Here is a 25,362-nt window from a genome sequence, read left to right as displayed (position 1 = left end):
GTATGGTCTGTGGTCGCTCACCTCAGTTAGAGTCTCTGTGGTGGTGCTTGCTGCCCACCCGTAGATGAAGTATCTCGCATCCCAACTTGTGTGTGAAGATACCTCTGAGGCTGCTTACACCTGCACCACTCACACACCCCTCCCTGCCGCTGGCTCTCAAGTGCAAGTCCCCTGCACCCCCAAAATCCATCATTAACCCTCCCCTTCCCTCCTCTTTTTCCCTCCCGGCCGAAGTACCCGTAATTCCACACACGACCTTCGCCCTCACCAAATTCCCTCCTCTGCGTCTTCAAGCAGAAACCAGGCCTTTACGGTCCGGCACTGAAGAGGCTCGACATTCCCCAACTCGGATCCAGCGAGAGACACTTACATTCCACATTTTCGCTATATCGCAGCTTCTTCGCTTCTATCGCATCCGGCCCGACGCCTTGTTCCCTGTCTCGGAAACCTGCCTGACGGAATCCTCTCTCGGCACGACGCGCTCCAGGAGAGGCAGCTGAGACAAACCCCTCCCGCGATCACCACCGCCATCGACCACGTCAACTTCACTTCAGTCAATGTCCACCTGACGTATCACAATTACAAGATGGCAATGCTGGCCCCCAAAACCGCATTCCCGGCACCGCTGGGCTCCAGCAATCCCATGGTTTCTAGCGTTTCTACCGGTGCCGCACCGCCCTCAAGACGGGCACCCACGATCTCGAACCAGTCCACAGCCTACGCCAGCCCGACCGAATCCGAATTCTCCGAGAGCGATGGCCCCGATGCCGTCAAGAACTGGGACGAGGACAAGGTCTGCGACTATTTGAGGAGCGTCAAATGCGGCGAGTACGAGAAGCTCTTCCGTAAGAACCACATCAATGGCGAGAACCTCCTCGAGCTCGACAAGGATGTCCTCAAGGAGATGGGCATCGAAAAGGTCGGCGACCGCGTGCGACTGTTCCTGGGCATTAAGAAGTTGAGGACAAAGGCCTACGCCAACCAGAAGAAACGGAATAGGGTACGTGCAAGACCGGCTTCTCCTCTCGCGGCACCGTCATATGCCGTCAGCAATGGGTAACACAGCTGACATTTGACCACTGCAGGACTCGTTCGGTGGCCTCGACCAATTCACCCCGTCGTCGGGCGGGTCTTCTCGACCATCTGCTTCAAGTGCTCGTACCGCGCCCACGCCTTCCATGAACAAGCGCTACTCCAGACAATACGACTCCCTTCCCCTGGAGAGCGCTTCTTCCCGTCCCAACTCACCCCTTCCCGGCACGGATGCCATCCGCCCTCTGCGAACAAGATATGGCCAAAGTCCCGGCTATGTGAGTAGCGCCGGGCAATCCGTCCCCCAGACCGGCCGATTGGTAACTTCCCATACCAGGAATAACTCCAGTATGGATGGTTCACTGATGGCTGGCTTACCGCAGAATCAGGATGTTATCCGCGTCATTTCCACCGGAGGAGTCACAAAGGTCGTCAAAATCGCCGACTGCAACACGTGTGAGGAGGTCATGCGAGTCACCCTTAGGAAGTTTGCACTACGAGAGGATCATGAGAGGAACTACTGCTTCTGGGTACTGGCCGGCATTGAGCCAGACCCGAACCAGTGCCGGCGACTCGGCGATACGGAGTTGTGGCGGATTATCAAGGACCAGAAACGTCCTGAACGGAATCGCCTGATTCTTCGCCGTGTCCCTGCTGGTGAGCCAGGCATGCCCGAGCTCGAGAGAGCAGCGGGCATCGCCATTGAGGAGGCGCAGCAAAATCACAGCCGCGCCCTCGAGACTGTGGATAAGAGAAGCCAGATGAAGGTGCAAAAGCTTCTGGGTGAGAGATGGAACGATGAGCTGCAACATCCTCTTTCACCGGTCTCTTTCCACGACCGGGAGCGCAACGTGTACAATACCGCCAAGGAGCTGGAGCGCCCCGCATCCAACGACGGCCCAAGATCTGCCGGCGGACCCAGGAGGAATAAGGGCATCTTGCGGTCGTTTGGCGGGTTGCGTCCTCCCAGCGAGCTCATCGCCTCGGACCTCACATCCTACTTCCCGGATCATCCCAGAGAGGAGATTGACAGGACCGCTCGTCTGTCCATGAGAAGATCAACCCGTCTGAGCAAGGTCAACAGCCGTCTGAGTGTGGCTAGCAACCTCAGCTTCGCGTCTAGCATCCAAGATGCACCCCCTATTCCGACCATCGCTGACAGCTGGCTCCACGCCGGTAGTGCTCCCAAGGCGCGATCAGGCCTGCGGGTCACCCACTTCCGCGACTCCGTCGCCTCTTCAATGCTCGACACCTTGCAAGAGGAGTCGCCTGTCGAACCGAACCGCAAGTCCTACGTGTCATTCGCCGACAGCTCCGACGGTGCTAGTGCAGCCGCTCTCAGCGTGACGGACCCCGAAGGTAACGTTACGCGGCGAAGCTACTTCGAGACCGACGGCTCAACGGGTTCAGGTTCCCTCAAAGATCTTACGGCGGCGCTCAATGAAGACGGCGAGGACGCCGACGAGGAGCTCGAGAGCTTCCTCGCAGGAGAGTCCTGGTCTGACGACAAGTGGATGAAGGGAGCCCTCATCGGTCAAGGCTCCTTCGGTTGTGTCTACCTCGCCCTGCATGCCGTGACCGGTGAGCTTCTTGCCGTCAAGCAGGTCGAGGCGCCAGCTCCGGGCGCCAACAGCCAAAACGACGCACGCAAGAAGAGCATGATCGAGGCCCTTAAGCGGGAAATCAGTCTGCTCCGCGACCTTCGACACCCGAATATCGTTCAGTATCTGGGTTGCAGTTCGTCTACCGAGTACCTCAACATTTTCCTCGAGTACGTTCCTGGCGGTTCCGTCCAGACCATGCTCAACTCGTACGGCGCTCTTGGAGAGCCTCTTGTGCGCAGCTTTGTCCGCCAGATTTTGACTGGTCTGTCGTATTTGCACGATCGCGAGATTATCCACCGAGACATCAAGGGCGCCAACATCCTTGTGGACAACAAGGGCACTATCAAGATTTCCGATTTCGGTATCTCCAAGAAGCTTGAAGCCACCAACATCCTGTCCGGCGCGAACAACAACAAGCACCGCCCCTCCCTCCAGGGCTCCGTCTTCTGGATGGCCCCTGAGGTTGTCAAGCAGACCTCGTACACCCGCAAGGCCGACATTTGGTCGCTCGGATGCCTGGTTGTTGAGATGATGACAGGCACACATCCGTACCCCGACTGCAGTCAGCTGCAGGCCATCTTCAAGATTGGTGGCGGTAAGGCGGCTCCCACGATTCCGGAGCACGCTTCTGAAGATGCCAAGACCTTCCTTGCTCAGACCTTTGAGATGGATCACAACCTGCGGCCGAGTGCGGACGAGCTGATGCTCAGCCCTTTCCTGGCTCCCATCACATAGTCTTTGCGTTGCAACAGATACCCCCCTCTTCGATTCTTTGGGCTCTTGCCGCTACACTTGTAGCGGGATACTGTCCTTTTTGTACCTATTTTTCTTACGAAACTCAACACTTCCCCATGTCCTCGCGCCAGGACGGGGTTTATATACTGGGACGAGACAGCGGGTTGTCTCTCTTTTTGTACGTGCGAGCGGCCGCTGGAAGGACCCGACGATAAAGCATGGACATGGTTGGACTTCTCCTTGACATTCACGCATGGGCTGGCGAATGGAGAGAGGCTATAAAGATTTGGCATTTCACGGGCACCGGGGGGGCATGAAACAAGAGAGTGTATAATAATATCTCGATGAGAAATGACACTGAAGGGGAATAATGAGCCTCGGGTTACAGTACATCATACAACTTGCACATCATGTGTGACGCGGTTTGTCAATCCGTCGTGGTAGTATCAATTGACACCCTAAAAAGTCATCGGCCGAATGAGCTGATGCTCTCACGAACCTGCCCCAGCGGTATGGTCGAAGGTCCCCGCGACACTGGGCGTCATAGCAAGCATCCCATCTCGTTTGCTCGCTCACTCAGCGGGACGGGGAAGGAATTAGTAGAAGCTCGGATACATCTCGTAATCAGCCGCTGTCACCATTCATTTCCCGCCAGCCTTGGTCTGGGTATCCAAGATCGAAACAAGTAATCAGTGAAGCCCTTTTGCCCATTTTTCTTCCTCATTGGGAAGAGAGAGCGGTACCCGAGACAGGTACGTAAAGTTTGCCGTCGCCCACGTCCCCGGGTACGGATAAGCACAATCAATTCACCGATGGGCGGCGGAGATTATTCTCTATTGACTTTCACAAAGTTGTGTGAAAAATGCTCCGTACGGATACTTTTGCGACTCGTGTAGGGATAGTTGCCGTGTGTCATTTGCCTGATTTTCCAGTTTTTGTGTGCCCAAAGGGGATTTGTCCCTGGCAAAGCCATGTGCTTGGTTCCCGTTTTCTGCGCGCGGGTGTAAATTACTCGTTTCCCTATTTTTTGTGGGAGACTGGGAGTGAGGGTGAGGTGAGAGATGATGATGATTATCTTCATTATTTTAAACCTCGTTGTTCATCCTATTCCCCTCGCGCCCCCATGCTGCAGGTTTCCCCTCTCGGCGACTCTGGAAATACAGATCTGCGGGCTTGCAGGAGTGTGGAGTTTATGTTGTGAGCATGGCTTGCATGGGTTTGGTTGGTGTCTGCTGGGGGCTATTTTTGTGGTGTCTGCTGGGGGCTGTTTCTTTGCCCGGCAGCTTGCCCGGGTTTTGCTTTCCCTGCCCAGCGTTGATTTGATTATTTGAGTCTCTGCTTCGCGAAATATTCGTCCCTTTTGCCAAAGTCGTTGGAGGCTGGGAGATGGAGCCCATGAGACGTGCCTGATTAGGTGAATGCGGGAATGTAATTCTAGGTGTACGAAAGCGAAGACGAATAACTTACCATGCGGATGATCAGATTCATCTCGCGGCTCGGCCTCACGTTGAACCGCTAGCAACACCCAAAGTCTGGACCAAGCGCCTAAGAGAATAGATCAAAGTATAGAGAAAAGGCTCTAGTATCCTTTGAGCAATCTGATAAAATGAAATCTACATGCAAATGCAGGCTCCTGGGGGCTGGAGCTACTCGGGTTTCGAACTTCGAGATCGCCTTCTATCCTCCCCATTCAGGTCAGGGTGCTGGATTGCTGCTGATCATCGGGTTACGGATGTCTTGCAACACCGAGGCGGAGATGTGCCCAACTTCCAAGCTCCAAGTGCTTGTTTTTGCCTTCAGCTACCCAATGATCGTCTCTTGGAGAGCGTGATGGTCATCAAAGAAGACCAGGGATTTATTCGTAGTCGCTGCCAACAAAAACTTGTTGGAAGTCTTTGAGGGGGAGAGGGCTCGGACAGCCGTTTGTGGGCACCGCTAGATGGGTTCCCATGTCTTCTTCGCAGACGCTAGCAGCAGCAAAACGTGCTTCGGGACGTTGCGATTTCCACCGTGTATGGGGAGTGAACATGGGAACTTGGGGGCTTGAGGGGGCCATACGGCATCTTAGTTCCGAGGCTCAGAGTGAAACTCGCCGGTCATCCTTTGTCCCATTTTGCCGCCCTTTCTGTGATCCGTCATCTGCAAGTTGCGGACTCGAAGGGGGTCGCGCGGGCTGCGGCGTTGACGTGATTTACTAATGTTGGGCGCTGATTGAGGGTCAGCCGCGGAAGCCCGTCTGCTTCGTGATACGTCGTACTATCGAAACCTACTATGCGAGCCGCATTAGTTTCCTTAGGTCTCGCAGCTTTCGACAGACTGCTTTTTCAGCCTCCAAGGCGTGAAAGGCCTAGAACTTACGGACAGACGGACATCGAGTGTGAGAGACTAAGAAGTCTAGAACCACCACTCCCGCCGCCGTGGTTCAGCGAAGGAACAGACAATATCGATCGTCGAGAGAGTGAGACCAGAGGCGCGTTTTTTTTCTTGACCGGTCGAGCGAGCCGCGGCTTCCCGTGCTTTCCGTCCCTTCCCCGTGTCCGTCCTTGCCGTTAACGGAGAACGAGCTGAGACCTGCAGGAGACGGTTCTATATCGCGCCGTCCGCGGAAGAACCCGTTCGGAAGAGGGTGGGCTGCGGCCACGGGGGTTGGCAGGCACCGCGGGATGAAAATTGAGACGGACTCCTTCATTGAAACGAGATCTGCCTGTCAAATTTCCTTTGACAGTTAACCCCGACATGAGGCCCCCGTCATCCGGTGTCAGGGGTTTGCATTCTTTAGTGTCTTTGGTGCGTCTAGCTCGCTGCAGTTTACATGGCCTGCATGGGTGGTATGCAGAATGCCAGACGCTAACAGACCGCGGAGAGAGTTTGGACTATTCAGACTTGGCATCTGATAGGCATATAGGGCATGGGCACATCCGACAGGCAGCCCAACCCGTTACCCGATAGCGATAACGCGGGTGACGATAGACCTGATAGACGCGAGGCGAAACTCGAGAGGGGTGACGAACACATGCTAGGACTGGGGTTTTATGACGGCCTACAGGTGCCAAGGGCGGAGGGCAGCATTGCAGGTTTGTTGGTGAAACAGATTGCGTCGTACGGAAACTGGGTGGTGGTGGTCGGGATGGGATCTTCGAGTCGTTCGTCTTGTCATTTCTTTTGACGTGCAAAGTCTAATTTGCCTGGACCTCTGAGATTCCGTGGCGGCAACGACGGGTACTCATCCCACTCGTTCCTCAACACTATTGATGTGAAGAAAATCAGATTTCTGATTTGTTTTTGAACAAGGATAGGTGGAAAACACAATCTCTCTGCCCGGGTCCGGGGTTGCTGCTTATCACATTCTAACTTTCAGGGACTCCTTTCTTTTTCTTTCTTTTTCCTTTCGGCGTCACATTCGGACACCTCCTGCCGCGGGTTGTGGGAGAGTTTTTGGAAAGCGGTGCCGTGGAAGCGGTACGAAGTATCCGTATGCCATCAAATAGTCCTTACGGATACCAATACCACGCTCAGCTACTCCCTACACTACTGCCTTACTGTGGACTCTGCACACTTTGAGGGGTCTGACAGATGACATATAGATGCGGAGCACCGCAACGGCGTGACGGGCCAGAACTTGGCAACAGGGTGAACGGCCTTCACTCCGACCACTATTTAACTCCATCGTTTTGCATTACTAGAGGATTGCCGTAGTACATATAGACGCTACCCTGCCCTCGAATTCCGTACTATTTAACCTCAACCCTTTTTATAAATTACCTATTTTTTCCTCTATTCTACCCTCTCCCTCGTTAAGGGATCGCTAGAATCGTAATTTTAATAGCTTATTAATAAGTTAATACTACTATTTAAAAATAAGTAACCTATTTTTATATATAAATATTAAGAGTTTTATTATTATAAAAATAGTAATAAATATACTAAAGTATTTAAAAGAGCTTTTTAATAAATTTCTAATATTATTTAAAATAATTATCCTCGAGCTATAAAAAGAAGCCGAGGCGTTATATTAATACGGCCCTATTTATCTTATTAATATTAATAATAATTTTTTTAATATAAAATATATTACTAATACTCTACGGCCGCGTTATTACTTTTTATAAATCGTACTTAATATTAGTAAGGATTTTAATATTATTTCTTAGTTCGTTTCTTAATTTTTTTATTAAAGCTATTATTATAAAATTAGTTTAGTTATTAATATTTTAATAAGTATTTTAACTTAGTATATTTAAAAGCTCTTATAGCCTTTAAAAAGAGGTTTTTAAGGGACTTATAATTAGATTTTTTATTTATTATAAATAAAACTATTATAATTAAAGTTATAGTACTAGTTACGAACCTCGATAATAAGTAGTTAGTAATATAGTTATTTTTCTTTTATAATAAGCTTAAAAAAGTATTTTAATTTAAGTACTAGGTAGGTACTATACTATTTTATTAAAACTATATTCTTATACTTATGACTTAGAAAGAATTAACTTTCTTTGATAATAAGGTACTTAGGCCTTCACTCCGACCGAGAGGAACAGGAGTACCCGCTGCCTGTCAATGTCATAGGTGCGCCGGCCCGGCCGGCAGGCTCCGAAAGAGGAATGGGAAGAACTGTGGAGATTGGGGCAAGCAAAGGAAGAGACAGAGCACGGAGGACCAGGCCTGGAAACGGTCGACCTTTGGCTGTATCCGCTGCTCGTCCAGAAGCAGAAACAAAGGCCCATTCACACCAAGGACAGGAGGCGAAACGCGGAAACCTTTCTTGATTCAATCTGGTCTCGCGAGTCTACTAAACTAACCGAACGCCGGTTCGGGGATCGCCTCAACTACCGACCTTTGCCGAGGACATTCTAGGAAACGCAGGGAGAGCTTTACTTTGACTACATGCACCTCGAGTCCGCGACAGCCGTCTCATCTTCAGCAAGACTCGTTTCTGTTCGTACGGGAAAAAGAAAAACTTCACCAGAGAGGAGAGGGAGCCGGGTTACGGTATTGCGGGCGGGAGGATTTCCAATTGGGTCTCGAAGATGCAATATGTTCCCACCCGTCAAACTCCTCTCTCTCCCCTTATTCCCAGCCAGCGGGCCTGCAGGCTGCGAAGCTGCTGAAGAAAACTGAACCGCAGGAGTTCCGCAAATGCTGAAGAAACTCCTCTTCAACCCCTGCCCTTTCACCAGGGGAGGAGGGAGGTAAATCCACCACAAGCTGGCAGGGCCCCTTGCCATGCCATGAGGCCGGTGGGCTCTTGCCAATGCTTTTCCCTCGATGCCCTCGAGGCAAGTCGTCACTTGTCAGTGTCACGGCCTGGTGAAAAGGCACGTGGTCCGCGGTCTATGTGGTAGAGTTGCAATGAGTTTGCTGATTCATGTTTTGTCTCCGGTCCCCGGCAGGCAGGATTACGATCTCGACCGGGCCACGCGTGCGTCGGCAAAAAGCCGGGAATTATCTTTGCCTCTATTCATTGGGGGCCGTCCCGATTCAGACTCTTCATAATCAAAGGATAGTTCGTACTGCTGCTTTTTCCCTGACTATTACGCGAGCTTTTACGCGAAACGTCACTGGGTTACCATTTTGGTCCCCTCCCCTGGGCCCTGCTTCATATGACAAAACCTGGGTGGGCAGTATTTTTTACTCGCTCGCCGAAAAGCACGCAAGTGGTCGACATCTGCCGCGTTGCATTTGGAATGCCACTATGGCTAGCCAGGGGTAAGTGAGGCTTTGCTGCGCTGATCTTCATCCGGGGGGACCCTTGTCACAATTGCCTACTACGGTTATGGGCGTACGCACTACGCATGCTAAGGTAGGCGGCCAAGTTCCGGTAGGTTGACGCGGATTTGACGAAGCACTGAGCAAATGCAGGTTCGGTTTAAACGCGTGAGGATTGGGTCGAGTGAGGCTATTCTCGAAAGATTCAAGCATGTTTTCCCATTGGACCCGGTCTGGAGCTGTGTGTTTGCAACTCTGTTTCTTTTTTCATTTACTTGTCTCGATTTGACTTAGTCTCACGAGGCAACCCTCTTTGTTAACGATCTACAGCGTCTTCTGTCCAAGGCACGCACTCGGTCTCGCAAGAAAACTATCTAAGCCGCAATCTTCTCTTGGCCAACCTTAACAGCGAGCTCGACACCCTCGATGACGAGGTCCGGGCGGGACAGGAAGGGGGAGTGAGAGGTGTTTGCGTAGAAGGTGGTGTAGCCGGTAGGGAACTGGGCGGCCATGGCCTCCTGGGTAGCCAGAGGAATAGCCTGGTCCTGCTCAGTGTGGAAGTACATGACCTCGATGCCGTTGTTCCACGGCTCGTAGGTCGCGGGGTCAGAGAAGACACGGGCAGACTGCCAGCTCAACTCCGCAATGGCCTTGGCCTTGAGGACCGGGTTGACATCAGCGTAGAAGATGGTCTCTGGGGTATCAGCGTAGACCTTGTCACCCTGCAAGTTCAGTGTCAGCGGGAATTATCTCGATCAAGAGTCTCTTGGGGCATGTTTCTAGATATGTCGCACGCCAAGCAAGGGTATAAAACAGTGACATGAGCGATGGGGGGAGGGGGCCACTGGCACTGGGTTCCAGTGTCAAAGTGTCAAAGTGTCAAAGAAGCTTACCTCGACTCTCATCCAGGGGAGGTACTCTCCGCTGAGCATATCCAAAAGGCTGGTAGCGTTGGGGGCAGCAAAGGCGGCGAGGTAGACGAGCATGATGACGCCGCCCTTTTCGTTGTTGGCCGCGCGCTGCTTGTATCCAAGCCCCTCGATGGCGTTGCCGCCAACCATGCCGCCGTACGAGTGAACGACGACGACGACCTCCTTGCCGGCGTCGGCGAGGGTCTCAATGGTGGACCGCAGAACGGCGGCATCCTGCTCAAGACCGACGGTCGCGGGCTCCGCGCCGACGGAGGGGAGGGTGATGGCCTCGGACTCGTAGCCCTTGAGCGTCAGACCGGCGCGGACGAGGTCGAAGGACTGCGGACCGTGCCAGGCGCCCGGGGTGAAGACCACAGTGGGCAGAGTGGCGGCGGTGGCCACGAGGGCTGAGGAAAGCAGGCTGGCGATCTTTGGGAGCATGTTGATGGATTTGGGAGGAGTGGTGGTAGGGGGGCGTGTGGTGTAAGTTGCGTCAAGGGGGGGGGGGGGGGGGGGGGAACAGAAAAAACAACGGTGACAAGGGTGTAAGAGGGTTTGGGTAGGGGGGGGGGTGGGGGGTGTGGGGGGGGGGGGGGGTGGGGGGGGGGGGGGGGGGGGGGGTGGGGGGTGGGGGGGGGGGGGGGGGAGGACACAGACAACTGCCGATCAACGTGTACCAAGGTTCAAGAGTGTTTTGGTACGGATACGGGTAACCGTTGACGTGCAGAATCTTTGGTAAAATGAACGACGGGTAAGGAGTTGTGGGATGCCGGAGGCGTATTAGCGAACGATGCAATAGGATCGATCGAGTAAGAGTGGAATGCTGCACGAGAGAGTGATTGTGATGCCAACGCGCGAGGAACCGAGGGGATCGTAGGAAAGCCGAGGGGAAGGAAGAGATGAACATGCCATTTTATCCTCGTTCAATATCCGTACGGATACCTCTCTGACTCTCTATCTTGTTACTCTGCTGACAGCTCCGGGTGCTCCCATGAACCTCGTCTTTGCCTCAATCTCATAGAATTCATTATGCCCATGTCGATATCAGAGAAAGGAATTAGTGTCGCAACTGTCGCCCCCCTCAACGGTGTCCCCCTTTTCCGAAAGAGGTCGTCAAGACCGGAGGATAGCGACTGTATTGAGGTGGTGTTGATGGGGCGAGCTGAGGTTACATCAGCAATGGGGCACATTTGTCTGAACTCCCGTGATGAGCCTGGCTGCGATCAGACGTCGCGCTCGGAGCACAGGGTCGCGACGGGGACCACTTCTACGTAGTACTGGGTAGGGGACAAGGGCACAAGAGGTAGCAGGGCCTCGAGGTGGACGTTATATCGATGCGGATTTTGGATCCCCAGTACGACGTTGGCCCCCTTCGACAGGCGTCGAGGGGACCCTCCCCTCCCCGTTGAAGCCTCCAGTCTTGACAGGCCGGCATGTTGTCGCCCCTCATATGCCGAGTCAGTCGAATCTCACCACGTTTTTCTACACCGGGCAGGGTATCAATGGCAGAGCGTATAAGGACTATAGGCTTGCGCATCCCGGATATCCAGGAAAGAAAAGGCTCCATTTTGTTCTTGTCCTAGCCCTTCTTTTTCTCTCATTTTCCCTTTGATATCCCCGTACCCGAAAAATTTCGGGAAGCAGCAAAGAGATACCGAAAAACTGGCGTGTTTCTTGCATTGCATTCTTCTTCGTTGACTCGTTGGTTGTTGTGTCCACGATACTGACTCAAAATCTATTGGATTCTGGACGGAGGAGTACTGGTCTCGGAGATTTCACGCCCCCATCTTTTCCCTTCTTCAGCCTCCATGGCCGACACATCGGCTCTGACAGACCCTCTGGCGGACAGAGGGCCTGAACTGAGTGGCACCACGACAGCATTGCTCGTTCTCGCAACCGTTTTTGTCGGTCTCCGGTTCTGGGCGCGGTGGACTGTTGGCTTTCACTATGGCCTCGATGACTGGTTCATGGTAGTAGGCCTGATTGTCACCTTTATGGCCGGAGCCCTCAACTATGCCAGTAAGCATCAGACAGGACGATGGTTTGAAGTGAGGGCATCATGAAAACTGACCACGAGTATAGTGATTGCACAAGGCCTCGGCCGCCACGCCGCAACATTATCACAAGACACGCTGATACAGTTCCTCAAGCTGCTACTGGCATTTGAGTGTGTATACGTGACGGCGGTCATGTTCATCAAGATCTCGCTGCTGCTCATGTACCGCCGCATCTTCCCCGGCCGCGGCTTCAAGATCGCGGCCATGGTCCTCGGCCTCCTCACCATCGGCTGGTGGCTCGCCATTGTCTTTGTGTGTGTCTTCCAGTGCACACCCGTGGCCAAGGCCTACATGCCCTGGATCGAAGGTACCTGCATCGACCTTAAGGCGTCCTTCATTGGCAACGCCATCCCCAATATCTTGACCGACGTAGCCATCTTGTGCTTGCCCATCGGCCAGGTGTGGAAGCTACAGGTGACGCTGGCTCAGCGCTTGTCCTTGTGCTTCATGTTCCTGCTGGGAGGATTGTAAGTGATGCCAAGCTCAGAGGCAATCGTATTAGTGCTGACATCAACATAGCGTTCTCTTTGCCAGCATCTACCGCTTCACAACAATTATGCAGTTTGAGCTTACAGACACGACATGTAAGGCTCACCCAGCCTGCCGCTTCTGGTCATCCGCTGACAGTATATCTAGGGACGCTCGCCACTGCGTGTACATGGTGCGTCGTCGAATGCGCATGCGGTGTTATCAGCGCTTGCCTGCCCACATTACGCCCCCTCATGGTCAAAGTCTCGTCACAGTTCGGCAGCATCGCGACAAAATACAACCTCTCTGGGGGCCAGAGCGATGGGCGCTCCAAGGCTGGAAGCCGGGGACCAACGGAACTCATGACGATCGGGGGAACGGGAGGGAAGTCGGCCGACAGAGGGTTCAAGCGCTTGGGAACCGAAGACGGAAAGTACGGCATCACGACGAACATCTCAACCCGATCCGCAGGAGCAGGAGGAGCGACGACTAAGCCCTCGGATGATTCTGACTCGGGATCGTGCGACGACTTGTCCCTGAAGGGCGGAATACGGATCAAAGTGGACCAGGAGGTCCGTTGGGGCGAGGAGAGCCGGGCTCGTCAGGACTCGACGGCATCGACAAAGTACGAGTCCTCATCACGGAGCGGATCCTCGCATCTGGCCTCAAACCGAGTCTGAAAATGGGTCTTGACGACTGCATAATGAGAAGCGTTCACTTTGTCATATCATAACTGAGCATAATAGAAACCTAATACAGAAGAGCGATGTCAGCTTCAACAAATAAACCGCCCGCCAAAATCAGACTACCTTGGACTTGACTCTGCACCGGAAATCTAGGCCCTCGAAGTACCTTGCCGTCGCAGCGTCTTAGATTCATCCAGCTAGGCATCGACCTCTCGCGTTCCATACTCGAACATGGCATTCGACTCCACCGCGCTCTCGTCAACGAGCTTATGCGCCGACTCTACGCCGGCGACAGGCAGCTTGAATTCGAATTTCTTTCCGGACGCCGGGCCGCTACCGTTGATGTGGTAGGGGAACGGCAGGAACTCGGGCAGGAGGCCAAGTTGGCGCAGCGCGGTAGCCTGGTCCCAGGCGATGTGCTCGTGGTGAAGATGGTCACCTCGTACGTTGACGACACTCGTGAAGGGAATGGAGAGATGCTTTCCAGTTGGCGGAACACCAGGGAGCCTGCGTTCGTGGTCAGAAGTACGCTCTTCGCGTGTCTCGTGCTGAGAGGCACTTACAGCCAGTCAATGACCCTGTTATGGGTACACTTGAAGACGAACTCATCGATAACTCTGTCAATGCCTACAGTGCGGCTGACCAGCTCAAGCTCAGTGTCATCGGGGTTGTTGAAGATGAAGTGGTCTCTGTAGAAGCTGGTCAGGTATTGACGGCCTACGCCGCCGGTGAGCGTCGGGATGTGGTTGACCTGCGCTTGTGTTAGCCAACCTTGCCCTTGAGAGCTGCCTCCCGACAAAACTTACATAGGGCTGCTCGACCATGGTGGCCATGGTCTTTTCGACATTGCGCTCGCCAAACTCGAAGAGAGTGTGTTCTTCCCAGACGGCCTCGAGATCGAAGTACGGCCCGCCGAGGAGGGGTTTCAGGAACGTCAGTGTGCGGGTGTGCGCGAGCCCTGCGGCATTGGCGTTGAAGTTGGGATGGCTAGGGACGACGAAGAAGTCACTTGCTCCGGGGTAGGAGTGAGTCTTTGCCGTAGGAGTTGGCTTGGGACTGTCTGTCACGGTTTTGGGGAGATGCGAAAGAGTGGGAATTGTAAGTGCTTGGCCAAAGTTATAGAACACAGCCGCCTTGATCTCGGAACGGCTCTCTAGGGCATCCACGAGTTGCGAAGAGGGCGCACTAATGAGAGCTGATGAGATTTGTTAGTTTTGGGTTTCCAATGCGCAAAGGCGTACTTACAAATGACGCCAAACTTGTCCTTGTCGTCACAAGTGTCGAGCTCTCTGAGACTTTTGATGGCCGAGGTAACCTGACCAGCAACGTCCGCGGCTCCGGGTGCAACAACTATCTGCGCAACGGCGTATCCTTCCTCTGCCCATTTCTGCGATGGAGGCGGGTCCAGGATCTTGTCGTGTTTGGATAGGTTGATGCCCTCTTCAACTACGATGATGAGCCCAGGCCCGTGGCCACGGCGGGACAGCGGTTGTTGAATTGTCACGGCGCTCATCTTTTCCTAGTTGTGTTGTCGCGCTTTGAGGTAGAAACTCTGCTCAACGAGTTGGGGATCCTTTTTGTAATGTGCGACTTCGCAATTGGCACCAATGGAACGGCATCGACTTTGATGACCAGTTGAACAGGTTTCAATGGTAAGGTGAGATCAGTTGCGCCTCCACTTGGTGCAACCCCCGCTCGAGATATCGGCCGATTCCTCCCAACTCCATTCCCAGATAAGGCAGTCAGCCGGGTTGACAAGCCCTCTGTAACAACCTCGGCCAATCGCGACTGTTCCTCGAGAGTTGCGTCTTCCAATGCCATGTTGCAATTGCGGCGGTTTAGGAAAGACTCCGTTGACAGTCCTTGGCGGTAAGTAATCATGTTTGTCTAACCTCAGCATGGAATCGTATTTAGGGATACCTGGTTGCCCGAGTACGCCGTTATCTGGGACGAGAGAAGAGACCAATTGAGTTTAGAGATGGAATATCCAAAGATACAAAGTCCCCATTGAGCCTGTAACTCCAACGCACAGAGAGGACTTTTCCCTAAGTTGCAAAGCGACATAGAAGATGTTGGTAAGGTGTCTTTTTATCTTGGCCAAACACAACTGGTTATGCGCACAACACATACTCAACTCAATCGCGCTTAAAACATCAACAAGCCCACCAAACTGCATTTCTTTGTTCCATTGCGATGAAACCAGGTCTCATTCAATTGCACGGCCCAAAGCTAAGCGCGTCAGGTTCGCTATTGGCACCTTGAAAGATGACGAAAGAAGCAATTGGTGCAGAATGCAAGGGACGAGCCAATGCAGGGGCGCAGGGGCCGCAGATAACCCAAGGGCGGATCAAGGGCATTTCAAGGGATCTGCCGAGTACTGTGTAACGCCGGGCGGTAGTCGTCCAGAAGCGAGAGAAGAAAAGACTGCGATAACGTGTAATCACCTCTCCGTCCGTTCTCAACCATGAGGAGAACTGAGGCAATCTTTATTCAGAGCAACTCTCCAGCCTGATGAAATAAGTCGAAGGTGACGCTCGATGACCATCCTGGCTGCCCCCGTCCACAATGACGTGCCGCGCCGGAAGCGTGGGGAGTCCCGTTGCCGCGTTCATCACAGATTTTCCCCGTCCCCCTGTGGGAACTGCCCGATCTTTGGTCCCTGCAGTGTGCGTGGACTGTGGACTGCCTTACGAGTCCAGACACCCGGAACCGCATGTGGGAGGCGTACGGCGGGCGATGAATGGTCGACGGTGGTGTCCCATGTCCACACAAGTCGTCCTGCATCTCATCTCAGATCCATCCCTCGGACCACCGCATCCAGAGCCTCAGCTTTGATATGCTCAGACACTCTACCCCAGACAGAACTGCCAGAATATTCTCGTCTAATCGTACAGGCTAGTTGTCGTTCGTTCGCCATGACAGTTGTTACTGAAGACTGACATGAAGGAAACTTGGACCACCCGCCAGCCAAGGCGATGGCGGATAGTATTTCAAAGTCTTGAAACTCTAAAAATCAGGTCCCGACTATGAAAGCTGGCCTGAAGCTGCTCCAATACCCTCCGTGCCGCGTGCCCTTCATTCTAGCCCCTCCCTCCCTGGCCATAGTCGGCGACGCCACGCCACACTATACAGACTACCCAAGATGTCAGACACAGCTCCCTGGCGTCCATTTTGAGACTTGGGCCCCTTGCTCAGCTTCTTACTTGTCTCCGACGTAAGTTCAACTCTTTCCCACCTCCAAACCTCGCCGGCCGTGCTCTGTATTACTCTTCCTTGCTCATCGTCATTGTCAATTCGCTCTGATGCAGTGATTCACGATCCTTGGTCCAGCAAAGATAATCATCGCTCACAGCTGGTTCTGGTCCTAAGTTGCGCGCATCGATCGCATTGCACACATCTTTGAAAAGTCGCCGACTCCGAGCCGCAGCATCCATCGACGGCATTCGCCATGTCGACGGCTCCAGTGAATAGGCAGACCTTCATTGGTCTGCTCATCTTTCTCTTCTTCCTGTGGACGCTCTCGACCTTTACCCAGACAACGTCGACAACGCCTACACACGTTGTGAGTCTTGAGCCACTGCCTGGTCTCTCTCCCAGCTCTCTGGACTAACTCTCGATCCCCCAGACACACGACCAGCAGTCTGCCAATCCTGTAGGCCATCCGCAGTACCCGAACAGCAATAGCAATGCCGCGGATAAGCAGAAGCCCGACAAGTCCTCGAAGCCGTCCCACGATGTTTCAAAACCAGATAAGTCGCCAGAGTACTCCCTCCCGCCATGGTACGAGGACGACGAAGACAAGGCAGACAAGGCTGCTTCACAAACGACTGCCAAGGGAGCGAAGGAGACCGCAAGCGCAGCCTCTAACAAGGGCGCGAGCAAGAGCTCGTCTGCCTCTACGTCTCTGAAGTCGCATTCGTCTTCAACCACGTCGAAAGAATCGTCCGGCTCCAAGGACCGCAGCCGCCCCCTGATCCTCTACGCCTATGCCGAGTCCGACGCCGGCCGCGAGAACCTCCAATTCTTCGTTAAGCAGGGCCTGCACGACGCTGCCGACTTCATCTTCATTCTCAATGGCGAGACCAACGTCAGCAGTATCATCCCCGAAAAGGACAACATCAAGATTGTTGCTCGGGATAACACCTGCTTCGACCTTGGCGCGTACGGCGAGGTGCTCAGGAAGGGAGATCTCTACAAGAAGTACAAGCGATTCATCACCATGAACGCTAGTATCCGCGGTCCCTTCCTGCCTCACTGGGCGCAGTCGTGCTGGACTGACATGTACCTGGACCGCCTCACGGATGAAGTCAAGGTAAGACGACGACGATGTTCCGCAAGTCTAGTGACTGCTGCTAATATGGGTTGCTAGCTGGTCGGCATGACGGCAAACTGCTGGCCCCGATTCCACGTCCAGTCCATGATCTGGGCCACCGACAGCGTAGGCATCGATCTGCTCCTCAATCCCCCTCCGGGCTCCTCTGTCAAGGATGACTTCGGCACCGAGAACGACCCTGTCGGCCTGGGAGGCTGCTACGACGGCTGGAACCACGCCGTGCATGCAGAGATTGGTGCTACGGGCACCTTCTTGAAGCAAGGTTACAAGGTGGACCTGATGATGACGGCGTTCCAAAAGTCCAAGAATTACATTGAGGAGTGCGACACGTCGCAGAATGGTGATGTTCTTTGGAACGGCAAGTACTTTGGCACCAACGTGCACCCGTACGAGACCATCTTCATCAAGGCCAACCGCGACATTGACCCGACTTTGATTGAGCACTTGACGACCTGGCACCAAGCGTCCGGCTTTGACAGCTATGCCGCTTGCAAGTCGAGCTAGTAGTGGTTGAGTCATGTTTTGGATGTAGTGTTGGGCGCTCGGCGTTGACCATTTCTTCCATGTTTTGGAAATAAAAAGGATGAATGTGCACAATAGGCGCATGTGTCTGTCGAAAGAGCATAGTTGAAAACGAATGCATATTGAATATCACTTCAAACAATGACCTCAGTCAAAATTGAGCGGCATCGTGTTTCTGACTACTAATTGTAGCTCCAGGCTGCTCCAATATGGCTGACTTGCCTCCGTAACCTTCGCTGATCTTAGAAACCTGCTATCGCGTTGTCCGCTTCGACCAACAGCTACCGTTTCTTCTTGGCAACTTACAGACTATCATCAATTTGAGTTTGAAATCCCATCTATATGGGTACAGTGAGGCTGCCAAATTGGATCTCAGTCGGATATCGCTACGCAAACCCGCGGAACGCGCGGTGAACGTTCTTTGCTGAGATACATAAAGTCTCAGGATAGCTTTCGTCGCAGGTGAAGGACATATCTCACCAGAGTCTTGCTAGCACACTTATCGAAAGGTGTCTCTTAACTTCAGTCTGCCTCGACTATACATCTGCCTAGCCCTTCTTGAGCCAGCCCATCGAATCTGGAAACTACCATGATGCGACACTCAACGACATTGCTCGTCTCAGCACTCGCAGCAGCAGCAATAGCAAAGGACTGCGCCTACTTCTGGTCCTACCCGAGCGGCACGTGGGACAAGTGGGCAATGGGCCGTCTCGACGAGGCCATGGGCATCTGCGCCGAGGACATAGGCGGCCGGGTGTACTACCCCGATCAGAACGTACAGAATGGCAATAACCCCGCGAACCGGTGTACTATCTGCCGCGACGCGAGAAGCAGTACCAAGGACTATGATATCGATAATGGCTACTTTCGTATCCGGTGCGGCACGTATGCTGAGGGAAGTTGCGGGGCATAGAGATCTGAAAGGTGAGTTGCCACAGAAGATGTCACAAGTATCGTTGTTAAGTATCCTCGCTTAGTAAAGAGCTTTCAAAAAATAGTCGGTGATTTTGAATGTTGATTGAAGGCACATTGAGATGAGAGATGAAACTGAAGGTGACTGAAGGTCTACTCTCGCAATGTCACATTACGTACCTAACTAGGTTGGACATTCGTTCGGGCGATTTGAGGACACCACAATCGTAAGATTGAATTAGATACACAGCAGACCAGCGGTTTCTCATGCAATTTTTCAACTTGATAGATTTCCTGCTATGTCCGATATGACTCGGGAATCATGAATGTATTCCAAGAAGTCACCGTTATTTCGTATGAGAGATGAGTTCGTAAAAGCAACATGGCTGCGTAAGTGAGCTCACGCTACACATCCCATACCCAATGTAGTATCCACCTTAAACCATTGAGACCCCAGAACCCTCCCAATTCACCTCACAGCCCGTCTTCGTTCGATACTAAGCTCCTCTTGCATTGTACACCTTCCCAACTTGCCCACAGAACCGCTCCTGTGCCGTCTTGAATCTCTTGCAATCCTCAATTCAGCACATACGACCATACCCATTGGAAAACTCGGGATCCCGTCCGCTCTCCCATAGATAAGCCAATGAGGGCCGGATTAGTAGTTGGGTCGGTGACGACCAGCGAATACCTGGTGTTGTATGTGTTTTGGGAATTTTGGTGGATTCACGATGTTTTTTGTGGTGGATATAAGTCGAGTTTTGTCGTTTGTGAGACTGACCAAAAAAAGAGCAGTGCGGTTGCTGACTGTACACTTGCAGCTGCATGATGACTAAGAACCTACGTGCCTTACATTGCAGTCTGCAGGTGCCAGGCAGCCCTTTAAGAAACCCCTGTCGACCACCCGAGAGCTTGAACTTTGTATCTTGAGAGCATGGCCGGTAGCCGGAGCTAAACCCTATTAAGGAGGTCCATCGAACTTGGCCCCCGGGCTAGGCCGGCCGTCTCACTTTCGATCCTCCCCAATGGTCGCCAAGAGCCTGTCAGCAACCCGTCGTAAAGCCTGATGAGGCAATGGGGGCAATTGGGGGACCCAGCGACCATCTCCAGGCAGCCGTCAATTTCCCTGCCGTCATCCTGCTTGCCCGTGCGGCTGTCGAGGTTGAGCGACGACTTTCGATGCAGGAACCAGGGTTTCTCGAGGTCGCCAATCGGTCCGGATTGGATGGATTGGATGGATTGGACGAACACCCGCAGCTCGATGCCGTCAACCCTTGCGTTCTCTGGAAATAGACTTGAAAGACTTCAGCTATTTGTCGAAGCGATGCCGATGCGTAGAAGGACCAGGGGGCCTTTTCGTGAGGAGAGCTACGAAATAAACTAGAGCTATTCAGCCCTCACGATCGACATTTGCATTAGCGTCCAGGCCCCAAGAAAAGAGCTGGTGCTACGGCATCGGGTGCTGCGCCCCTGGGATAATCTCGTTTTCCTTCCTCCTTATTCCATTGGCGAATCCTGGGGTTTACCGTTGCGGCCCGCAAGACTTGGGGAAGGCATCAAAAGCTTGTTAAGACCGCCGGTCTTCCCACACATCTTTGTCTCTGTCTCTACATCCCTCTCATCGCAAGCCTGACAATCCACCAAACATTGTCAACATGGTCCGTCTCAGTCTTTTGGCACTCGCTGCCACCACGCAGCTCGCCCACGCATGGCTGCCCAACGACGGCAGCAGGAAGCTCTTGGACACCCGCGGCTTCAGCCTCTTTGACAACCAAAACACCACATCCGATGACTCTGACGGCGTGAGCAAGCGCTGGTGGACGGCTTCCGGCAAGATCAGGGGCGTCAACCTGGGCTCCCTGTTCGTCTTTGAGCCATGGATCGCCAACAACGAGTGGAACAACATGGGCTGCGGTGGACAGCAGTCCGAGTTCGACTGCGTCATGAACACAGGCCAGGAGAGATCTGATGCCGCGTTCCAGAAGCACTGGGATACGTGGATCACCGAGGGTGACTTGGATGAGATGATGTCCTATGGTATCAACACCATCCGTATTCCCGTAGGATACTGGTTGGATGAGTCGTTGGTTGACCAGAATTCTGAGCACTTCCCAAGGGTTTGTCCTCTTACGATCTATGGTGTGACTATGACTGACCGGATGTAGGGAGCTGTCAAGTACTTGATCCGGCTCTGCGGCTGGGCTAGTGACCGCGGATTCTACATCATCCTGGAGTATGTTCATTCACCCCATGAGACGCTTCCGAAGACTAACAACAAGAAGCCAACACGGTGCCCCGGGTGCTCAAGTGGCGAAGAACTCGTTCACTGGTCAAGTAATACACCCTTCCTAGACTTACAACCGTCGTCTAACCGCATCCAGTTCGCCAACACCCCTGGCTTCTACAATGACTACCAATACGGCCGGGCTGTCAAGTTCCTCGAGTTCCTGAGGAGGCTTGCCCACGACAACAAGGAGCTTCGCAACGTTGGTACGATCGAACTCGTCAACGAGCCCACCAACTGGGACTCTTCCGTGCAGTCTCTCCGCAGCACATTCTACAAGAACGGCTACAATGTTGGTCACCAAAGTCTACACTTCGTCCACCTCACTAACACCCTCAGGCCATCCGCAACGTCGAAAAGAGCCTCGGCGTCAGCGCCAACAACTACTTCCACATCCAGATGATGTCCTCGCTCTGGGGCTCCGGCAACCCGACCGAGTTTCTCGACGACACCTACTTCACCGCGTTTGACGACCACCGCTACCTGAAGTGGGCCAACAAGAACGACGTGCCTTGGACGCACGACAGCTACATCTCGACGTCGTGCAACGACAACCGCAATGGCGACGCCTCGGGTCCGACGATTGTCGGTGAGTGGAGCATCAGCCCGCCCGACGAGATTGAGAACTCGGACGACTGGAACCGCGACACGCAAAAGGACTTTTACAAGAAGTGGTTCGCTGCGCAAGTCCACGCCTACGAGAAGAACACCGCCGGCTGGGTGTTTTGGACGTGGAAGGCCCAGCTTGGTGATTACCGGTGGTCCTACAGAGGTGAGTTCCCTTTATGGTGATTGATGATGTGTATGCTAACGAGGATGTAGACGGTGTTATTGCCGGAGTCATTCCCAGGGACCTGAACTCGATTGCCAGCTCGGGCGTCTGCGGTTAGAGGGTATCTCTGACTACATAGACGAGAAACGGAAGATTTGACGCATTGCGCATTCTCATTGTAGATATTTCCATACATAAGCATTTGAACGTGTAAATGACCCTCCTGACCCAACCTCGTATCGGAGTTCCACTGCATCTTGTCACAAAAGCAACGTAACCTGCACGAACCCGCACAGCACACCCCATCATCGGCCCTTTCGGCATGCATGATTCCCTAACCAGGACGGCGGCGTTGGTGTCTCGTCCGCATCCAGTAAGGCCTCAACCCCCGCTAGTCTCCAGTCAGCAAACGGCCTCGAGATCAACCTTGCCGGCGTGCAGGATCAATGACAAAATGCCATCTACATGGGAAGATCATGCAGTGGAAGTCCATATTCTCCGGTCTGGGGTATGCTGATCGTGTCAAGCTGGAAGCGGCCTTTTTCTCGTATCTTTTGACTTTCATCGCGACTATTTTCTCACCACCAAGTCACCCAAGTCAAAGAGTGAGCCAAGATGCCTAACCGGCCCGCCGGCACGTCCGCGTTGGTTCCAACGTCATGTCTCACTTACACATGGGATTCAGCTCTGCCCTTACTAATCCCTCGCATGACTCTTAGGACTCGGTACAAGTTTGTGATCAAAGACATCAAAGTCTGAAGCGGATTTCCGCAATGTCTCGCATCACCATATTGAAAACACCCTGATATTACAAGGTTGCATCTGACATTTCAGCCTCGAAAAGCCCAACCCGTACCACCGTCATCTATGACGTGCGTGTGGCGTCGTTCCGTCCCGCCTTGGGGAGCGCCATTTTTGAACTCAATTCCCACGATGCAGGAAACGTGGGGTTCTTGTGAAGCTTCTTTTTCTGGGCAAATATCTTGCTTCCCTTCGAGCCCTGCCGTCCATGGTTCTAGACCACGTGTGCTCCTCTTTTCAGTTCATTAACTTCAGATTGACCCACGGCCGGAAACTTGGAAATCCGAACCCGCGTAAAGTTTGCGTGGCTTGGTGTGGGGTATCCTGCGCCGGGAAACTCAAGCGTCAGCATCATCAGTTCTGTGGACTGCTTGGTATCGCTGTTCTGATAATGTGAGCAGTCACTGCCGGGGCGGAGTACACGGAGGGCTGACTGGAGTGACAGACCCGGTGCAACCCTGTGAACAAACACAAGGACGATCAGAATCAGACGAAGCAGCTGTTTCCCCAGATTTCTCGCTTCACCGAGGACAGGAGCATCCTCCCTTACTGGCTCGTTTGCGCTAGCTCCGTGCCCATCAACGGAGCCGAATTGTGGGCGGTGATCGACACCACGTTACCAGTGCTCCTTTGAGACTTCCTAGTTTGCTAGTTTGCGTCCATGTCACCCTGGAAAGTGACACCAACTTTTCGATGCGGCTAAGGACCTCGTGTATGTTTAGCGGGGTTCCGCCTTCCCCCGACCGCCTCTTTTTTTTTTCTCCCCTCCCGCCAGATCCTTCCGACATGATCATCCGTCATATGGAAAGAATGAGGGACAGCAGGGTTTCTCCGGGAAAGAAGGCTGGCTGAACCGGAAGCAGCAAGAAGGGTCGTCAGAGTTGTCTCTCTTAATATAAACCGCGCCACCCCGCTCTTCTACAACCTCATCTCATCCGTCCTTGGTTAGATCCCGCATCACCAAACGTCGTATCCAAACCTCAAGGTGCCCAACATCGTTTCTCAAATCTTTCAAGGTACGTGAATAGTCTCCGACAATCACTGTCCCCTACTTCCCTTGCATTGGCCCATGAATTAGACCGGAGACGAATGTACTGACGCCTTCTATCAGCTGAGGTATAAAGACAGGGCTCGTCTCGTCTTCATCAGCATCATCATCAGCATCAGCAACTACTACTTCTTCACCATCAAAATCATCATCACCTTACCAACCATCAACATGAAGGCCACCTACGCCATCGCCCTTCTGGGTGCCACTTTGGCCTCTGCCCAGTTCACCAACCAGACCAGACCCTTCTGGCTCAAGTTCACTCCCTGCACCGGCGGCTCCGGCGAGACCTACCTCGCCTCGTGCCACTCCGGCGCCGGTCAAGCTGGTCTCTGCCCCGAGACCACGGAGCCCGTCCAGGAAGCCAACCGCCCCACGACCCACACAAACTACTTCCTCAACGAGACCCAGTCTGACTACAATGGCCACCTCCTCGGCGCCCTGACCTGGAACCAGCCCATCGGCAACGGCGACCCAGTCTCCTCCGGCATGATGCTCAACCTGCAAATCGTTAGCAACGGTGCCATCCCCATCTTCTCCCCCGGCAATACCGCCCTCTTCACCCTCGGCTTTGACGAGAACGAGAAGCTCTTCATCTACTCCCGCGCGGACGACTCAAAGGCCGTTGCTGGCTCGCAAGCTCCCTATGGCGACGAGGCGTACTATCGCTGGCACGTCTGCTACACCTTTGTCGGCAATTACTACTACCGCTCACTCGTCTGGATCACCGCCGGCCCGGCTTCCAACCCTACCTGCGAGGCTGTTGATGTGTACCGCGAGTGGGCTTAAGGCATGCATGAAAGGAACCCACCGGTCTACGGCTACGGCTGTGCCAAGAAGCTCGGAGCTCATGACCGGTTCCGCAACAACTACACGATAGCAACTTTGGCATTGTCTTTGGTCTGAGTCCCGACACGACTGACGATGGTGGTCTACCTCCTGGTTGATGGAGTATAACAAAAGTTTCAATAGCTAATCCTAATAAACTCTACGTCACAAAGACCGGATAGTGCTTCTACCTCATTGTGATATGTTGTCGGTTGATACTAACGTGGCTGTAAAACCATGTTGCTTCATTGGGACGAACAAGACTGGGGCACAATGCCGGTATTTACGTACCTTATTTTTGTCAGATGTGGATTTGGTACCGTGTGGTTTCCCTTGAATGCTTGATGCTCTTCAGGACGACTTCGAAGGCCGTTAAAGCTGGACAAACCCAATGACCTTATCAGGATGAACATGATAGCACTCGTCTTAATAAGCTCCCGGGAGCCTCTGTTACCAGACCATTCATCTGATCTACTCCCAGGATCCCTGACAGGGTGGATGGCTTTCAAGGGTCTCATGCAAGGACATCCCTGTCGCACCGGCGATTTCTTACATGGCACTTACACAGTACCCGGACTTTGGTTGCTCCGCATAGTCACCAACCAGAGGACTAGACTAGACCAAAGCACAGCCTGCTGGAATTGCTCTCTAGTCACTTGAAGG

At 53.2% G+C, this 25,362-nt stretch overlaps 8 protein-coding genes across 8 annotated transcripts; 6 read left to right on the top strand and 2 right to left on the bottom strand.

The window, feature by feature from the left end:
- Window positions 1-397: 397 nt before the first annotated feature.
- Window positions 398-3,371, top strand: CABS01_00481 (uncharacterized protein; the record flags this gene model as incomplete). The annotated part of the gene is made up of 2 exons (XM_060533862.1): window positions 398-1,000; window positions 1,086-3,371. Coding segments are annotated over 2 exons (2,889 nt in total), but the record flags the coding sequence as incomplete, so codon positions are not given.
- Window positions 3,372-9,451: 6,080 nt separating this feature from the next.
- CABS01_00480 (uncharacterized protein) lies at window positions 9,452-10,429 on the bottom strand (the record flags this gene model as incomplete). Its single annotated transcript, XM_060533861.1, has 2 exons — window positions 9,452-9,799; window positions 9,971-10,429. The coding sequence occupies 2 exons, from the start codon at window positions 10,427-10,429 to the stop codon at window positions 9,452-9,454; spliced, it is 807 nt and encodes a 268-aa protein (XP_060406375.1).
- Window positions 10,430-11,796: 1,367 nt separating this feature from the next.
- CABS01_00479 (uncharacterized protein) lies at window positions 11,797-13,193 on the top strand (the record flags this gene model as incomplete). The annotated part of the gene is made up of 4 exons (XM_060533860.1): window positions 11,797-12,007; window positions 12,071-12,512; window positions 12,565-12,629; window positions 12,682-13,193. 4 exons carry the CDS (start codon window positions 11,797-11,799, stop codon window positions 13,191-13,193), a joined length of 1,230 nt encoding a protein of 409 aa, XP_060406374.1.
- Window positions 13,194-13,396: 203 nt separating this feature from the next.
- Window positions 13,397-14,712, bottom strand: CABS01_00478 (carboxymethylenebutenolidase; the record flags this gene model as incomplete). The annotated part of the gene is made up of 4 exons (XM_060533859.1): window positions 13,397-13,706; window positions 13,763-13,950; window positions 14,006-14,394; window positions 14,445-14,712. 4 exons carry the CDS (start codon window positions 14,710-14,712, stop codon window positions 13,397-13,399), a joined length of 1,155 nt encoding a protein of 384 aa, XP_060406373.1.
- A 1,935-nt stretch (window positions 14,713-16,647) lies between these two features.
- CABS01_00477 (uncharacterized protein) lies at window positions 16,648-18,036 on the top strand (the record flags this gene model as incomplete). The annotated part of the gene is made up of 3 exons (XM_060533858.1): window positions 16,648-16,761; window positions 16,825-17,511; window positions 17,569-18,036. The coding sequence occupies 3 exons, from the start codon at window positions 16,648-16,650 to the stop codon at window positions 18,034-18,036; spliced, it is 1,269 nt and encodes a 422-aa protein (XP_060406372.1).
- Window positions 18,037-18,643: 607 nt separating this feature from the next.
- CABS01_00476 (uncharacterized protein) lies at window positions 18,644-18,967 on the top strand (the record flags this gene model as incomplete). The annotated part of the gene is made up of 1 exon (XM_060533857.1): window positions 18,644-18,967. The coding sequence occupies one exon, from the start codon at window positions 18,644-18,646 to the stop codon at window positions 18,965-18,967; it is 324 nt and encodes a 107-aa protein (XP_060406371.1).
- Window positions 18,968-20,621: 1,654 nt separating this feature from the next.
- CABS01_00475 (endo-beta-1,6-glucanase) lies at window positions 20,622-22,140 on the top strand (the record flags this gene model as incomplete). The annotated part of the gene is made up of 4 exons (XM_060533856.1): window positions 20,622-21,083; window positions 21,132-21,542; window positions 21,590-22,022; window positions 22,073-22,140. 4 exons carry the CDS (start codon window positions 20,622-20,624, stop codon window positions 22,138-22,140), a joined length of 1,374 nt encoding a protein of 457 aa, XP_060406370.1.
- A 336-nt stretch (window positions 22,141-22,476) lies between these two features.
- CABS01_00474 (uncharacterized protein) lies at window positions 22,477-24,660 on the top strand (the record flags this gene model as incomplete). Its single annotated transcript, XM_060533855.1, has 2 exons — window positions 22,477-22,530; window positions 23,935-24,660. 2 exons carry the CDS (start codon window positions 22,477-22,479, stop codon window positions 24,658-24,660), a joined length of 780 nt encoding a protein of 259 aa, XP_060406369.1.
- Window positions 24,661-25,362: the final 702 nt, after the last annotated feature.

Source organism: Colletotrichum abscissum, assembly GCF_030869225.1.
Source record: "Colletotrichum abscissum strain IMI 504890 chromosome Unknown Scaffold_1.1, whole genome shotgun sequence".
Classification (NCBI taxonomy): Eukaryota; Fungi; Ascomycota; class Sordariomycetes; order Glomerellales; family Glomerellaceae; genus Colletotrichum; species Colletotrichum abscissum.
This window is presented reverse-complemented; position numbering and strand designations above follow the sequence as displayed.